Genomic DNA, 19,370 nt, shown 5'->3' on the forward strand with positions numbered 1-19,370 from the left:
AGATTACATCCTAATGTAATTACAAATGGCTGGTAAGGCTGGCACACACATGGAAGCTGCATTCACTGAGCAGACACTACTGTCTGTATGCTTGACTATGTTCCTTTAAATGGTTAACGTCGGCACCCTGTGATTATGCAGGTATACATGTCTTCTGACTGTGTGTGTCAGCACAGACAAGAAGCAATTTCTTAGCTATCAGGTGGAGAGAAAGAGAGAGTGGAATACAAGAGGTGCATAAAGAGATACTGAAGGAGGGACGGTGATGAGGCAGTCACCCAGCTAGGCTTGTGCTTCTTGGCCTGTTGAGGCTGTAAACAGGCAGGGATCCCTGGTGTTTTGTGCTTGAGCAGCTAGACTGATTGGTAAAACTGTCTATCACACAGGCTGCTGCTCCCTGTCAATGGTAAACAGACAGTGAGCTCAGACGTTTGCCCTGCTGTGAATTCTTCTGTTAAACACCAACAACAACTCCACTCAGTGTCTTCTGCAGGGACACCCGGGCTATCTGTGACTTCATTTTCACCGCGAGGGGCTCATGCCGTGTCAGACACTCCCCTAGCATTTCATCATTCTGTGTTTCTCTGTTTACTTATTGAGAAAAGGAAATAATATATGTTAGGACTCTGAGAGATGCATCTTTTCTATGACATTTGTTTCAATATTCATCACTGAAAAACTGTAATCTTGCAGCAATATTTATGCATTGTGTAATATTACCACCTGGAGCAGTTTTTTTCTATGGAACTACATTCACATGCAGTATTTGCTGATGTGGTAGGAAACATATTACTGTTGGTAGATGGAAGGCAAACAGCAGCAGCAGCGATCATGAATTCACGTTATGAAAGCTCACTGGCATAAATCTGTCTGCTTACTGGTAGAACTGAGGGCAGGACGGAGCCTGAAGGAACTGAGGCATTAAATACTGTTTGCTAATTCTAAGCCTTGGAGCATTTGTATCGTATTAGCTGCAGGATTAAAGAAAGCTAATTTCAAAGTATTCCAAGTGGTGGAGTTAGTGCCCTTTGAGTGCCCTCACTTTCACTGTTGACGCCTTTTTGTCCCTCTGTTTTTAGCATCAAGAAAAAAATTAAGAGCACCTTGGTAGCCAAATGATAATGGTGTGTGTCACATGGCCGCATGGCCTCCGTAACACCGGCCTCTTCTCCGCCGTGCAAAATAAAGGTTAGAAATGCCTCAAAAAAATCTTAAAAGTTTCTGTTAATTTCTGCAAATAAACCAGCTAATTTTTGCAAAAATGTTTTCTCAAACATTCGTCACAGCCTCATAGCAGCTGTGAGACCAACTATCTGTGAAGTCATTCACAAAATAAAAAGAAGAAGACATATACAGACATATACATAGATATACATTTAAACAATATCTTTTTTTAAAATGACTTAACATAATTGTCGTTGAAAAGAGCAACCTTCAGGAAAACTGTTTCCTGGTGCTTGTTTTTCAAAAACGATCAACAGGTCACAGAGTACATCTCGATGACGCTGGCATTACTGATCTTTGGCCACTCGGGAGCAGAACAACAAGTGTATGCAGATGTTAGCAGAGGAGGGACACCAGTTTCCAGAAAGCAGGGAATGGATCTTGTCCAAACCCTGCTTTCTGGAAACTCAAGGCTCAGTACTAGGACCACTTCTGTTCTCACGATACACTAGATCACTAGGCTCTGCAATCACATCACATGGATTGTGTTACCACTGTTATGCAGGGGACTCCCAACTGTTCCTCTGTTTCCCCATCCTCCAATACTAACGTTGCAACGCGCATCTTGGACTGTCTGGCAGACATCTCTGCTTGGACAACTACGCCTCACCTCAAGCTCAACCTTAGTAAAACTAGGCCCATTCTGGTGGACAGCCTTGAGAACTTATTTAAAAGAAAACGGGGACAAATGATTTTTTGATCCCTTATATTGTGCCACGAAATACACATATGATAATTGTCAATTTAAAAGATAATTTTTCAACTTGAGAAAGTCATAGTTTGTTGTAAAACTAACGCTGTGAAAATATGTAATTAGAAAGAATACATAGCCAGCCTCCTGCATATTAGTTTGCTCACAAAACTAGTTAACTCTCATTTCATGTAACTACAGCTGTCAGTATGACCAGATTTAACATGATTTTCATTGTTTTATTTTATCTTTTCTGTGCCAAGGTCATTTCCATGTTGGTGTTGGCAACGTACACTGAGTGAGAAAATGTAGCCCACTGAGCAGTTTCCCACAACCCTCGATTATTTTACCTGAGTCACGATAAACTGTCACTTTCTTGAATGAAAAATTATCTTTTTAATTCACAAACATCTTATGTGTGTATCGTGGCATTATTCAAATGGGATTAAAGGGGCCTTTGTCTCTCCCCTTGAGTAATATACATGTTTTTTATCTGAAATACGGTCCCATGAGGTCCACCAGAATGGTCACGACCATATTACTATGGGTAGATTTTTTTTGAATATTGCCTATCTTTTTATGAAGGAGTACAAAAAGTGGTGTGCATGATCATAAACTGACAAACAATTATCAACCACTTGAGCAAAAGCCCAGTTGGTCTGCTCTGCTGTATGGTGCTATCACTAACCTTTTATAGCAACTTCATTTTTTAAGAAAAGTTTAACTGTCATTCTGAGTATCAGGTGACCTTGATGACTTTTGGTTTAAAAGTTTGAATGTCCCACCAGCAGAGCTGATGAGACATTATGGATGAGAAGTCAAACATAAACCCCAGCTGCCTCTGACTTTTTGCTTGTAGATCTCTCTTTTCCCTTTCATCTGCCTCTGTGAGCTCATTAATTCTGGGAGGTTGGATCTGAAGCTAATGCAATGATTTGTTTAGCATTAAGAGTCCAGCCTCTGATTAACTCAGAGTACACTCACTGAGCTGATTCTGAAGTGAATGTGCTGTAATTTCACCGGGATCACAGGGGATTCAAAAACGGACAATGAATGCATCGTCATTCACATACATATATATGCATGAGCACACCCACTGACGGAGATTTACTAACACACACACACACACACTGAGATTAGGGGGGAAATACCTGCGGGATTAAAACACTTGAAATGGGAGATGCTAAGTCACAAGGAGATTTCTTAACGTTGTCATAGAAAGATAATATCTTCAGAGGCTTATACATTTCAAAAACCTTTCAAATGTTATGCTCAAGAACTTTCAAGTTCAACTTTTTCAGGTGCAACCATCAGAAGTCATTCATCTGCATTAACAAGCAGTTGCATGAAATGAACTCTAACTTAGTTTCCTTCCTTGACTTTAACACCTATGGGACCACAATATTTCAAACAACTGTCTGCAAAGTTGGTGATTTAGGTCAACTTATGCTCAAACCTCTCTAAGAGGATGTTCGCTGTAATGTAAGACGAAACTCTTGCTTTCATCTCTGGTGGTGTTACCCAGGAGCCATCTTGGATCCTTTATCTGTTTATGTAAATGCTCTATTTAACCCGCAGAGGTCCGGGGTGTAATTGGCCGTTTTTGACAACTTATGATTTTACGTTTATAATTCATCTTAGAAACTGTACAACTCTACAATAATCATTTTAATTGCTATGCTGACAACACTCCACTGTAAGTTTTAGCTAAACCTTTAGGAGAGAGCACAGTGTCAGTATTTTTCAGGTTGCTTTAAGCACTTTCAACAATCCAGACATATTATCTACAATCAAAAGTTTAAGTGATGAAGAAAATGAATCAGAAAAACTGACCTTCATTTCTGCAGGCTTGTAGTAGCGGCGGTTCTTGTCTTCGTTTGCAGTGCGGTAGCCATCACGGAGGAAACGCTTAAAGCCGTATTTCCCCCGCAGCTTGCGAACAATTTTGTCCAGTGTCTGACTGTAGAGGGCGTCATCGTCCACTGCAAAGGCAGGGTAGCTGATGGTCGACAGTAAGGCTGCATCCGTATTCTGTCAGGGAGAGAAGATCTGGCTAACACCGCTCCACAATAATTTGTCTCCAGTGTAGAGTGAAACTGCTAATCAATGATTAGATAATGAGGAATTAGAATTAAATCCTAACCACAGTCATATTATTAGTCATATAAGTTTTGAATCAGAAGTGCGTTGGAGAGCAGATGTCTCTACCAACCTGCCGGTTATGAGCAGCACTTTGCAGCAGCCTTATTCAAAATCAGGACTGCCTGACTACATTTCAATTGGAACAATCATCAGGAATGAATATCATTATTAGACTTGACAAACTATTATGACTGGGCATCTTATTGTCTCATTTCAGTTTTTTGTTTGGTTTACTCTATTAAGCAATGAATATGAAAGCTATTAACACTGGCCTCACTGCAAAAGCTATGAATATTTAGGGTTTATTAACAGACAGCGGAGCTTCCCGAGCTGCTGTCTGTGCACTGAAGTCCCTACTAACAGCAGTGGCATGCTCTCTTACATGGACGGCTATTGACCAGATTTCAGTGCAAGGTGTGGTGATGACCGTTTGATGCTGCTTTCATGGTTTGCATTGAAATCTTTTTTTGAATTTGCACGCATCTGTACAACCGCTGCTGTGTCTGCTCCGATCCTCTCTGTTTCCTCGACTTCTTGTTACAGCTCCAATCTACATGTTAACATCCTTGTCAGCTGCCGCATCTAAAATGAGAATATCGGCTTGCAGAACACATTCGATGCAGGGTAATACTGAATTTCAATCTGTTGCCGTAGTATACAAGATGTTGATACTATATTGCAACTATGGTGATATTTGCATTGACCAACAGTATGTACATCTCTCTCTCATCTTTCCAGCTCCTCAACAGTAAGACAGCTATAATGCCACTCTGGTCCTCTAATTACTCTAATTTCCTTGCAAGCTGATGGCGGCCATTCTGCCTGACACATCCAGCACACAGAGAGAGCAATGCGATCATTTAAGTGGTGGAGTGGAGAGCAGGGAATGATTTTGCTCTTGCTTTTCATCCATGTACCACTTTTTTCACACCTTGCTTTTTCAGTTCTGCCTCCCCTCCAGCTCTGCAGCCACCTCTCACTTCCCCCCATTTCAAGTCACACTGAACCATCAATAGCGCAGGCATGGGCGGTGTAATGACTTCACTTTGTGGGAGATGCATTACTGAATTACAAATGCCCTCTGACACATCAACGTGAGCACGTATTTTGTCTCGTGTGTACAATTAACCTGCCTTGTATGTGGCAGGCACCTATTTCAGTCTTGGAATGGGGGAGAATATACACACAACTGAGTGGAAAAAGGATAAAGCGAAGCTGATTGCATCAACAGTGTACATCTTTCTAAACGCTACAACAGAAAAACTAGCCATCTCTGCACCAAATTTGCCTGTAATTCTGCTTTCGTTGTAGGTTTTTAGTCATTTGTGGAGTGATTTGCGTAGCTTCAGAGATAGATGGACTCACATGTGAGCGAGACTCTCGGGGCAGAAGGGAGCACAAGGTTTGCCTGTTTCTGTTGTGGGCGTCCAGATCCACAAATATCACCGACCACGAACAACCCTGCAGAGCAAAACACATACAAAGACAGCATCATGGTCACAGCTCAACTATTCTCAATTTATAGGTGCAACAAAAGCACAGAGTCTCATGTTCTGAGATTGTACACCCACAGAAACACGCAGAGACGCTAAACAACTTCTCCATCATTAAATCAGAAAAAAAAAAAAACACTTGACGGCTAAATGGCTAAATAGCACATTTTAAAGCTGCTACCATCACACCTCTCACCTCTGCACATCAAAACACACTCTTTTGCTGTAAAACCAGGCTGATATTTTTGGCTTGCACATGTTTTTGAAGTGCAGTGTGGGAGTGCTTGAACAACAGTGAGTCGAGAGTCATCCTATCACTCAAAAAGTCACCAAGTGCTGCTACTACAATGTAGTCTGTCCGTCCAGAGCACTTAAACACCTCTGGGTGAAAGGAGGGGGCAGGTTTGTTTTTTACTTGGTAAGGGGAGTCATCAAAACTTTTCTGGTTCTAAAAAGCTGGTCCCGTTCAATTCATCCATCCATCAGCTGCAGTTATACAACACCAACTGAGTCACTCCTGCAACCTGCTAAGCAGTTTCTAATGCAAGTCAAATAAATAATGTATGAATATTGCCAGCGTCTATTTTTTTTTTCGCTAAAAACAGATCCGGCCAGGGCTTTTAGTCAAATCAGCAAGCTTTCCTGTAGCAATTTGCATAGTGCAGTGGATTGCTGGCCACCGGTGTAGGCAGCTGTGTGATAAGTCAGTGAAATGGTACTCTCGGGGAAACCTTTTCTGATGTTATAGCAGCAGAGTGTAAGACAGCCCAGCATGTAAGATGAATGCTTTTACCTTGGATGTGTGCTCTTTTGACTGTGGTTTCCTTCCAAGGGCTAACATTTCCTTTTTAATAACATTCAACAGTCCAAACCGTATTTTATGTACTTTAACCCCATGATAGTTATACCCAGAAAAATTGCATTGCTTGACACCAACACCAAACAGAAATGCACATATATTTATATATGAATATGGATTATGTTTTGGTCAATGGAAGAGTTTTAGAATATGAGCCATGATGAACTCTATATAAGGACTCAAAGGTAAAGAAAAGACATTTTTCTCAACACATCTTTGTTTATGGAGTGTTTTTGAGTGTGTACCCCAGAAATAACATATTTATACAATAACGGATGTGTAAATATTTATATGAAATCAAAGAATTAACAGCAAGTTAACACACATGTAAAAAATGCACAATATCTAAGTTCTGCCACTTTGGGTCCCTCAAGTGAAACACTGAAAACAAAATACATATTTAGATGACAATGAACATAAGATATTCAAAGTTGTTGTCTTCAATGCAAATGAAGATATCTGAAACAAAAATAAAGTTTTATCCATGTCACCAGAATGTTTAATGTTGCTGGAAACATTTCAGATAATGTAAATACACATCTCCATCCATCCATCCATTCATCCATCCATCCATCCATCCATCCATCCATCTATCACTCCATCCATCCATCCATCCATCTATCACTCTATCCATCCAGCCATCCATCCATCCATCAGTCCTGCATCCATCCATCCATCCATCCATCCATCCATCAATCCTGCATCCATCCATCCATCAATCCATCCATCCATCCATCAATCCTGCATCCATCCATCCATCCATCCATCCATTCATCCATCCATCCATCCATCAATCCATCCATCCATCCATCCATCCATCCATCCATCCATCTATCACTCCATCCATCCAGCCATCCATCCATCCATAAGTCCTGCATCCATCCATCCATCCATCCATCAATCCTGCATCCATCCATCCATCCATCTATCACTCCATCCATCCAGCCATCCATCCATCCATCAATCCATCCATCCATCCATCAATCCTGCATCCATCCATCCATCCATCCATCCATCCATCCATTCATCCATCCATCCATCTATCACTCCATCCATCCATCCATCCATCCATTCATCCATCCATCCATCCATCCATCCATCCATCCATCCATCCATCCATCCATCCATCAATCCTGCATCCATCCATCCATCCCTGCTCATACCCTGTGCAGGATAAGCAGGCAGCAGCTGGAGTACACACTGGACAGGTCACGTGTTCAACACAAGGCTGACATCAAGAGACAAACAACTATTCACACTCACATTCACACCTACAGGCAATTTAGAGAAATTGATCGACCTAACCTGCATATATATTTGCACTGTGGGAGTACCCAAAAGTCAGACATTTTAATGGGGAAACGTTATTTGTCATATGTTTAACCACTGGTCAAATAACATAAGTCCTATAAGCTAAAGAAAAGACTTCGTAGAACTAGATCAGACTAGTTTCAGGGTTATGGGAGCCATAGAGTTCTTCATATGGTTTTCTACAAACCATAACTGACTTTCAAACACAGGAAAATAGAGCATTTTTTGTTCACTTCAATCTGGACTCGCCCTCAATGTACAAAACTGACACTGAATTTACAATTCTTTAAGTCTTTGAAGGAAATTCAAATCTTCTTGAATAATCAGTATCAGTAGTATCACGCAGGATATATTACCAGTTGTATGAGCAAAACATTTACTGGTAAAATAATTTTAACATTAATACCTTGAATTAAGATGACTTTATCACACTAACAACAGAAAACATTGTACTTAATGCCAATATTCAGTTCTGGTAAACAAAAAAAAACAGCAACTCTGCAGTGGGAACTGACTTTAGCTTCAGAAGGTTTCCTGAACAGAATGCAGATAAAAAAAACTTCAATCAATTAGTTTAGATGTCCATAAATTGTTAAACTACTTTAAAACTCATTGTGATTACTTTCGAAAACTAAGCAAGACATCCCTACATCGCAAGAGTCGCTTTTTGGCAGGAATCAGCCTGAAAAAGGTTGTAAAAACTGCAGGGCACCTAAAACTCTTCAACCTACGACCAGAGATGCTCTTGGAGATGCAGGACATCGATACTGAAAATGTGCTCCACCAATTTTCAGAGAGGACCATTAAACGATTCAATTCAGTTCAATCAGGGTGAAGAGATTTGAACTATGACCAACAGTTTTTGATAATTATGTGCGGCAACTGCCAAAAAAAACATAAAACTGTGATATTTGCAAGTTTTTCCTGTCTCCATGAAACCCCACTTAGCCCTGCAGCCACTTAGCCCATGTTCCTCTATAATTAAAAGGTGACTATATAATGAAAGTTAATTATAGGCCAACATAATCTATGCCAGAAAATCATCACCTGCCACTGTTGTTATATTAGCAGTGACAGGGTTCTTTGTCTACAGATTTATGTCAAAAAAAAAATCTCTCTGTCTCACACACACACACACACACACACACACACACACACACACACACACACACACACACACACACACACACACACAAACACACAAACACAAATATTTTTGGTGTGTGTCAACTTCACTGCACCCCTGTTCTTCACCGGATGTAAACTGGGTGACAATGCCCTGGTAGAAAGTGGGAACTGATTGTCTTGATTGTCCAGCTCTGTGAATTTAATGACAGGCTTTAAAATTGAATCAAAACATCCTCCTCTTGTCGGAATCGATTTAATCCACAGAGATCGATCGTGTCACACCGCAAAGCTGCTATCTTTGAGTCGGAAAAATCATGAAGAAAATCCAAAGTTCACAAAATGAAAGGCTGTGTGTCCATTCATCCACTGCAAATGCTACACACCCCCAAGAGCCTGCCACCAGTTTGATAGTGGAGTTCAGAGTGTGCTGGTTGGGGGCGTCACATTTGTCGCTGGAACGATGAGAGTCGGCTGGGAAATCAAGATTGATAGAGATCGTTAATAGGCGACTGCGTGACTTGTAGAACTTCCATCCCCACAGAGGGACAAGAGACTGGATGAGACACACAGTCACATACACAGAGGCCCCACACAGCATGGATCATAAAGCAGCCACCTCTGTAAATTGATTCTTCCAACAAGCCGAGCATGATGAGAAAATCCATTTCCAGGCACAGTTAAACCGTTCATTTCACCGCTGATCAGAAGAGAAAAACAAACAGCGACTTTAATATACACTCATCCTAACAGCCCCGTATTATGATCAGAAAACTACTTCAAGTTCAGATACATTAAATGGCCAAAGAAACCATCATCGTGGGCAAAAGACCAAGGGGAGAAATGAGGAAGAACAGATAATAAGAGAGGAGACTTGCTAAGTGCAGGGCTTCATTTTCCAATCCATTAGCAGGTGTAATGAATGTCCCTGTTTTCCCTTCCCTCCACACAAGCTGAAAAAAGAAACATATCCTCTAATGGATACTGCAAACCAGGACCAAACATCAACTGTGGCCATCGATCAAAGTCGATAGAAACACAAACAATTTGCTGAACCAAACACTAACATACTAAATCAATCTACCGATGGTCAAACATCCACTTGGAGAAATAGTCCTGCATCGATGACTAATCACATGATGATGTCAAGTTGGTAAAACAGCTGTGGACACAGAGGCAGCTCATTCTTTGTGTAGGATGGTGACAAAACATGGAGCATATCTCCCTGATGTATGAAGCTGTAACGGGCCTCAGCAGATTTGAATTAGAAAATAGGCTATCTATAATAAGATCTTGCCCATCTGACACGATTAGACAAAAGACAAATACAGGTGTGTCCAGGGACTCGTTTAGGAGGAGGAATGTTCCAGAGGCAGGTGAATTATTCAAATACCTGGTTTCCAAACAGGTTGAATCCATTGATGGCCTCCAGAGCAGCTTTAGCCAGGCCCACAGAGCTGCAGAGATAAGAAGACTGAGATTAAGTGGATTTCACTGACATTGATACATTATAGTCTTGATGTGTATGAATATTCAGTAATGTAACTAAGTACATCTAGTCGAGTGCTGTACTGTACAAATTCAAGGTACTTGTACTCAACCTGGGTGTTTCCAATTTATGCAACTTTGTCCTTCTACTGGACTACTGTGCATCTCAGAGACGAATACTTTACTTTTGACTCTGCTACATTTCTGTGATAGACTGTGTGTTACATTTCAGATCACAATTGTCCCCACCCTTCCTCTCCATCAAAACCATGCATCTCAGAATGTGTTGATTTAATTTGGCATCATGAAGTCCATGTATCATGTTGAAGTTAGCATGCTATCCAGCTAGTCCCGGCTCATCCCGCTTCAAGGCTCCTATGCTAGTTGAAAGAAAGTTGAAAGTTGGCTTTATTGTCAATGCTGCAATATGTGCAAGACATACAGAGAATTGAAATTCTGTTAGTGGCCTGAACACAAATAATCTCCTGGTGCTTCAAGCTCACCGCCTGAACTGCTGGCTGACACTGAATACGACAGGTCACCGATTCTTGCATAATACACATCTGAGCTACAGAAAAATGAGCTCAACCATGACATCCACCGCAGTAAAATGCAACATCAACAATAGTGCAGCAGTAATATTCATCCAAAAACATCAGTTTTTTTTTTTTTTTTAAATGACGGCCCAAAGAAATGTGTCTGTTATTGTGCTACCAAAACAGAAAAGGGCCTTACTTCCCTAACACTGTGTTCGCAACAGCGGCACCAAAAGTTCTCCACAGGGAAACAGGAAGCAGGGAATTTGTCTATTGTCTGTTTACGCTCTAAGTAAAGCTTTGAATGCAGATATTTGACTTGTAATAGATTATTTCCACAGTGTGGTATTTCTCTTAGGTAAAGGATCTGAATAATTCTTCCACCCCTGTGAATATCTTCTGACACATGGACAGGAACAATAAGCATCTTTCAATGGTCAGATAAAAAATGCATTCAGAATCTCTATTGAATCTTAAGCTGCTATCTGTTAGGATGGAATAAAGCTGAGGGCTCTTAAGATTGTGGTATACTGTAGATAAAGGATCTCTTTAATAAAATTCTTATACTGAATTTCACACTGGCTGGCCACTGTGATTGCAGTGCAGACTAAAAGTGAACCGATTTCACTGTCATTTTCTTTCTGTTTCAACCCTGCCAAGATTTCCCTAGAATAGAAAAAGGAGGGGGGGTAGAAATTGCCAGAAACTTGGCGATGACTGGCGGTAGATCTGCTGACATATCAAAATGCATTCAATTCCATTAGTGAAGCCTACAGAGGATGGCTGGCTAATTCAGCCTGGGGAAGAGCTCTGTTGAAGCTACTTCTGTATAACACACATGCTAATACTGAAAAAGGAATGCCAGGACTGGTCAGAGAGGCTGTCAGCACCTCGCACAGGGATACAGGAGATATGATGCTTGGTGGGGAAACAGGAGGTTAAAAAGTGATACTGGGAATCAGGAACAAAACAGCCTAATGATGCAACAGTTTCAGTTCCCAGCTGGAGATTTGAATGATGAAAATGTTGCTGCAGACTCCTCATACTGTAGACTGTGTTGTTCTGTTACACTTACAGAATACAGTAAAGTCATTGTCCACAAACCGGGGATCGCCGGCAATCGACGCTCGATCTGATTATCTGATGCAGGTGAATACCAATTATACACATTCACATCAACGATGAAAGCCAGATGTTTTGTTGTCCAGTTTGAAAGGGGTATCTATGGCTTTCTGAAAAAAGATAGTTGATTTTTATTTGCAGGTTGTCAAATCCTGATGTTTCAGGTTGGCCTGAGACACCACCTCAACCTGGGACTAGTGCCTAGTTTGCCCAGTTGATAAACTTTGAGTAAACTTAGAGTTAGAGCACGAAACGATAGCAACATTCAGTATATTACAGCAACTTTTAGACTCTGATGATTTGAAGTTGCACTGATGTAAAGTGAATTAAAAATCATGATTTATGTTGAAATATTCATGAATATATGAGCAAAGTCATGTTTCTACATTTCTATCAAAATTACATCTAACTCATCACATTAAAGAGAAATATTATGTTTTTTTTAAATCACAACGCTCATAAGATTGGATATGCTACTTTAAATAAAACAGCTCTAGTCTATCCATCTAAAAGGGTGCAATGATAAACATGAGGCAGAAGCAAATAAAGTGAATCATTTGATTTGATATGGATAAATGAGTACGCTGCCAAAATGAATACATCCTTTCCTGTTCGTTCCCACTGAGCCTTTTTCTGCCCACTGGCACTGCGGGGCTAGAAACGACCGTTCAATTTGATTATTTACACAGATCTTGTTTACGTGGAGCCATTGTAAATGTGCCCCTGCCACAGTTCACTGTTTGCACACAACATGTTAACATGTATTACGCAACAACACATATAAGCTAGCTCACTAATTGTGGAAATCCAAAGCATGACCTGCAGGGGAGGAAATACAAGAAGCCCAAGACACAGCGCTTCTCCACTACATCGAATTTGTTATCTTTTCTTGAGGGTATCTTGGCAAGCTGCTGCCAACAGCTTTGGATTGTTGGAGAAAGAAAAAAAAAACATGCTTCCCGGAGATAAGCAATGGCAGAAATTGAGGATCTTTATCAAGACACTGAGGGACGAGAGGGGGGCCAGCTCGACCTTGGATGATAGATCAGTTAGGAGTACGCAACACAAACCCAGTCCAGTGGCCGAGTGCAGTCCTGCTGTTTTAACACATTTTAAAATATAGTTAAAGTGTTGATCCTACATTTCTACCCAACACAGATTATTTGCTCAATGTTTTTTTTTGTTTTTGTTTGGAGGGTCAAGAAGAAGGATAAGAGACCACAGTCCAATTTGTTAAGACAACACTGATATGACCTATACGTTAGGCATATGTTTTTTGGTTTGTTTTATAGTAGCATAGCCTGCTGTTGGTTGTATAAATTGATAAATATAAATATAAATAGATAAGTAAAATAAAATAAATACAGTAATGAGTAAATAAGTCAAAGCAGCAATAATGAATCACTTGTGCAAAATAAAGTAATTACTTATTCCTCAGAGTTATGGCTGCAGGGACGAAGCTGTTTTTGTATCTTTTTGTTTGACAATTAGCGATTATAAACCAGAGGGGAGAAGCTGAAACGGACATGATGGATTTGTCGATATGGAAGCGACTCAGTTTCCTCAAACAGAACAGACGCCCTTTTTTACACACAGCTTAACAGTTAGTTTCAAATGTGAGTTTTGAGTCAATAATCACATTGAACAGTTTGACCTTTGATTGATGTGATTTCTTGTATCTGGATTTGTTTGTCTATAGTACAAAAACATAAATATATACACATTGGAGACTAAAATAAAGACCAAAGAATAGCTGATAAAAAGTTGTTTAGGATTAAGAAATATTTCAGTCCTATAATCCTTGCTTTAAAGCAAGCATTAAAAATGAAAATTACTTGTACTTCAAAGCAGATTTCCTTTTTTCTGCTATTGCCAATGATTATAAAAACTTTATGTAAATGTATAACTGTCAATACATAAAGCAAAACACTGCTCAGCCCTCTTTTGTGTTTTTCTTCTACAGGAAATGTTCTGGCATGGCAATCAAGAATGGAAGGAAGATTCAGTTTATGTATCTTTATTAATCAGAACAGCTTTTTCAGCCAAACACTTCCGCTAGTTCACATCCCTTCTGCTTTCATAGCCTCAACAATTAGAATGTAATACCTGCAATAACTCTATTCCTTTATTCCACACCATTCCTTCCTTTTGTTACATTCCTCTATCCTTCCTACCTTCCGTTGAATGGACTATAATATCATTACAGCGCAGAGAGTTTCTTAGGATACAGAGGCATTTAGTTGTCCATTCCTCTCATGTTGCTCTTGGTATTGATTGTCTACTTCAGTGTATTTTCCAAGAAAGTTTCAACCTCTGTGTAACTACCCACCCCCACACACACTCTGGGTAACAGAACTGAACATAAGCTCACATGCAACAGTAAAATTTACACCATCACAGTGACTTGTGACACAGTGCAATCTATAAAGCGCTTTGTGTGTGTTTGTGTATGTACCAAGAATCAGTGTTTGCTACAGTGTGTTTCCCAGCGGCACTGAGGAGAAAATAAAACTGATCTCAGTAAAACTCTCACTGTAGTTTCAGTGGTGTGGTAAATTAAGCTGGTGTCTGACCACAATGTTTATTGAAACTGGATATCAGCATTCAAATTCAATTAGAGTAACGCTTCACAATAAAGTACACAACAATGTGAGTAGTTACTAAGGAACGAGTGAGGATTGAATCAAGAATTACTTGAAAATTAATGAATCATTCAAAGTCAGTTGTTAATTCTCATAATCATGCAGTAATGAGGGACTACTTAGTAATCATTTAGTATTATGTATCACTTTACACAGAATAAGTAACTCATGATTCACTAAGTAGTAATTAAACAGTCTACTTGTTAACTACTCAGTTTTATGTTTAATTTTACTTGAAGGTATACAAAAACAGTAACTACTGCTTAAGTAATCAGTATTTAATTAGTCAATACTAGTTTGTGGCATTCACTTGCTTTTTATAGTCAGTCAGGAACAAAAGTGTGTTGATTCACAGGTACTCATGGACTAATCACTACCTGATTCATTGACAAAGTATCTCCCATTCTGTTCTCTATCAACTCATGATATGGGTGCTAATATACAGTCCTCAAATCACAATTATTCAAGGACTACTCATTAACGACTCACTGATTTATTCCTCACTTGTTCCTTAGTAACCACTCATATTTGTGTACCTTATTGTAAAGCATTCCTTCAATTAGTAACAACAGATAAACCCACATTTTATATTCCTTCTATTGACATTTATTTTGCATATTTTGTGGCCGTTGCTGAGCTGTTGACTGACCTGGAATGCAGCTCAGGGCTGCCATTGTTGTATTTGCTGCCTCTCTCCCACATGCCATAGTCAGGGACCCTGTAGGCTCTTTCCACACAGAACACCAGGTTCTGGATGAAGGAAACCTGCACACAGCAAACACACACATCAAACACAGGAAGGCATGGGACTTTGGGAATGGATACAGCATAGATGCATACACAATATCTAACAAATATAGACACACACACACATGAACTTAAAAGACCTATAGCTGCAGGTAGGGAACATCTGAGAGATCCATAGTGACACACACAATCATACGGTACATAATTCAAGCTGCAGCTACACGTGCACACAGGGCCCTCCACACACATACATACATATACTGGAATGGGTGACTTTTGAGATTGATCTGGGGTGAGGTGTGTGACTCTTCATCTCATTATATAGGTTAGTAAAGTGGACAAGAAAGCTGATTCCTCATCAGCGCTCAAGGTCAAACTCACCCTGCAGTCAGAGACAAGGTGTGATGAAGAAGTTAAGTATGGCAGCATGTGGAGCTGTAGCTTCACTGCCTTTTCCAAGTGCTCATGACACGACACTGAATGGACACGTATCACGTCATACTGATTGCAAAATTGTAATTACTGATGCATTGCTCGATCATTACAATCTATAAAAAACACTCAGCAGTGTCCTTGATTTCTTCACCAAACGAAACATTGGTCTCTTGATTTAATAGTCGTAGTTAGCAGAACCAGGTAGTTTCTGTCATTTCTGTCATCGTGAGAGGGATAGTGTTTCTGTGGAGTCAAAATCAATAGGCCCACCTAGAAAAGAACTGAGAGGGTGAGACGTAAAATGTGTGATGCCTTAAAGGCCCTGAATCATTAAAAAGACCTGAAAGTAGCAGTGTGTGTGTGTGTGTGTGTGTGTGTGTGTGTGTGTGTGTGTGTGTGTGTGTGTGTGTGTGTGTCTGACTGATGGGAGATTTAATCTGAAATGACAAAGCGGGGGAGAGAAGAAGAAGAGAGAGTTGAGAGAGTGAACGAGAGAGATAGAGATGCTGATCCAACCCGTGTAGGACTTAAATAGGCCAGTCTGTGAAGGAGGGCAGGGAAAGAGGAGCAGGGCAGACGAAGGTGTTAGCTGCTCCTCTCATCATTTGGGTTTTTTTGAGTGTGGTGATTAACAAGGGGAACTTTTCAGTATCTTAATGGTATCTTAATGAATGTTACTGCCCATCGGCCAAACAAGCCTCTCTGTCTCTCTGCTGTTAGATTACTGTCCCTGCCAGATTCTCTTTTTGTTATTTGGAGGTGGTCTGCACACATGGGCACATTTGCAGAAGCACCCTACATGTGCTGCCGCTTCCAGCCATGTGCCAGAAACACTCAAACTGTGCAAAAATGCATGCACGTGTATTATGAGACGAAGAACACAGTCTGTGATACACACAGGCTAATGAGACACTCCATTTCATGCTGCATGAGACTGAAAATGGCATCTGGAAGGAGGTCGATAGTGCATCTTCTCAGAGGACACGCGGCAGCCTTTCTATATCACCTCAAGGAAAAAAAAATACTGCAATGCAGTTCCAGCTCGGTCAAGTAAACACCAATGGACTTCACAAGCAGTGACAGCTAACAACAAACTCATGAATGACACCGTAATAATGTGATTAGTCCAAATGAAACGCTTTTCAAACAGCGTTCAGTGAGATCACAAGTCCTTTTGCTCACTGGATCTGTTTAGTAATAGAAGGAAGGGGAGTGCAGAACACTTCAACGTGAATTACACAACCTAATAAGCTGTGTTCAAACATGCAAATAAAGGCTGCTGCACATAGAGGATTGCCCTCATAAAAAAAAAAAAAGTTCCGGTGTCAAATTGTTTGCCTTCAGCAGTGAGAAAAGGAGAAAATGAGAGGTTATTAGGAAGGGTTTTCTGTAAACAAAGTGAAGCCTGTACGCACTAATTGGTTAGTGGCAAAATGTTTTACCATGTCCTTACTTTCTTAAGATAAGCCCAATCTAGTAAACAAATGGATCCCTTTACCAGCGGCACAAATTTTAGTACTGTGTGGCGGCAAGTAAAGCTGTGAATGAGCAGACTATAAAAACTAACAGAATTAATGAAGTTCCAACTGCTCCTTAGGGCCACACAATAAACAGCTCAGTGTGTAAACCCAACAGCCAAGTCGCTTTGTTGTTTTAAGAGCCCAACAATGAAAAAGCAAAAAGCATGACACTGGACAGATATATCAAACTTGAAGGAAACCATTCAAAGCACCTTTTCCATGATGGTCTGGATTGGCATGCTGCCAAATAAGATGTTACCGGTTCACTTCCCACGAGGACATTTAAAGTTCCACAATGAAATCATCTTAATGTTTCCCTGTTGAAAGTCAATTGAGCGGCTCAGCAAAAATATAAATGTGAACCGAGCTATAAAAGTGAGCTACTGTCCCTTGATCCTGCATTTGTGTCAGCTCCTGGATGTCTGCGTGGGATTTAGAGAACATTTAACTGGCTTTAGAAACCCTTTGGTCCTACTTTATTGAATGTATTTGGATTTAAGAGGAAAGTATCACATAATTCAAGATTTATTAATCTAATTAAGTCCCATAATTTGTTTTAGGGTAAAGAATGTTTTTTGGTGATGCATTTTCACAATATGTGTTTTCATGTGCACAAAGACTGATGATTCAGTTCAGAGATGCTTAAAAACGTGTTCAAGTCACATAATGAGAGAAGTAAACAAGGTTTACAGCTATGCTAGAAGTGCTTTTAGACTAGCTATAGCAGGACTGAATGTTAATGTCAGAATACTACTGACAATTAGTGTGCTTACATGATGTACACGTTTAGCAGGTTTGATGACCATTATCACTATTAGCACTGTTGGGACTTTACAATGTGGTTCTGACAATAGAGCAGCTTGCATGTAGAGCCTATGATGCAGCCTCCTTTCAGGTAAACTGAACTTAGTGCCATCCATCCATTGTCAACCGCTTATCCAAAATCAGGTCGTGGTCGTGAACTTAGTGCACCAACCCTAACGTCCAGTAGGTATAGCCTTGTTGTCACAGTCCACCCTGGTCTGAAAACTCCCTCCTCCCATCATCTGAGAGGATTTGCACACATCATCAGTTTCTGCCCTAATGCCCCAACTCAAGGCAGTCCCATCGTAATGCGTTGTTGGAAGCACAAGCTTTCATCTGTGCAGATGTTACACAAAGAGAGCAACCAAATGTTTCAATTTTACTTTTGCCTAGGTTGCGGTCTTTTATCTTGCTGGACAAGCCAAAATTGCCCTGTGTTTACCAGACAGACTCCGGATCCAGAGGAGAGCTGTGCAACCCAGTCTCTAACCCCAGCAGAAGTGTGGATGTTTACCCTCAGCAAGAAAGCAGTGCTTTGCCCTGTTTTCTTCGCCTTGACTCTGACGGCGGCTATTTCATTTTTAATTTCAAATAGACACAACTACCATATCTTGGTTCCCTAACAAACAGTGTCCCATGTGAGGCCAGCTTGAACCAGATTTATTCATAGTTTTCAGTCACATGACCCACTGACGTGGAGGTCAAAACAGTACAGCAAGATGGCGGCTCATACCAGACTTCCCCTAAAGACACGACAATACATTTCCACTTGTAGTTATCTAGATTGCCTTTCAACTGTAGTAAGGAAACGGTATGGACATAATTTGCAAGTGTTGGGCACTTGCAATACATATACTGCACCTGCTGCGGTATTTCAGCTGTTAAAACTGCCAGGTCCCTGCCAGAGCTGAACTTTGGTGACATTTACACGTACCTTGTGGAGTATCACTCACCTTATATTGCTGCCAAAAAGAAAGCTTATAAAAGTACAAAGACAGTTTCTACTTGCCTGCTACACGTTCCTCTCAGGGAGAGGATGCCTCTTATGCTAGCGGTAGCATGCGCTAATGTTATGGTGGATGTATATATATGTATTGCAGCTCGCGGAGATACTTTCATTCAACTGAATCAGTTTGACCCAGAATCAGACCCAGAAGGAGAGGCTCCTGATGAAGTACAGACTCTGTGGCTGCAGCAGGACGTTTCAGAATGGTTAGTGTGTCTGAATAAT

At 40.5% G+C, this 19,370-nt stretch overlaps 1 protein-coding gene across 4 annotated transcripts in view; it reads right to left on the reverse strand.

Annotated features, from left to right (window-relative positions):
- The window catches only part of phkb (phosphorylase kinase, beta), a 107,160-nt gene that overhangs the window by 60,619 nt on the left and 27,171 nt on the right, over positions 1-19,370 (reverse strand). For all 4 annotated transcript variants that reach the window (XM_037094515.1, XM_037094513.1, XM_037094514.1 and 1 more), the window contains 4 exons: positions 15,283-15,398; positions 10,239-10,302; positions 5,423-5,518; positions 3,749-3,946 (listed from right to left, as the gene is read on the reverse strand). In XM_037094515.1, coding sequence (XP_036950410.1) covers positions 3,749-3,946; positions 5,423-5,518; positions 10,239-10,302; positions 15,283-15,398 — 474 coding nt within the window. The remainder of the gene's footprint in view (positions 1-3,748; positions 3,947-5,422; positions 5,519-10,238; positions 10,303-15,282; positions 15,399-19,370) is intronic.

Source organism: Acanthopagrus latus, chromosome 4 (assembly GCF_904848185.1).
Source record: "Acanthopagrus latus isolate v.2019 chromosome 4, fAcaLat1.1, whole genome shotgun sequence".
Taxonomy (NCBI): Eukaryota; Metazoa; Chordata; class Actinopteri; order Spariformes; family Sparidae; genus Acanthopagrus; species Acanthopagrus latus.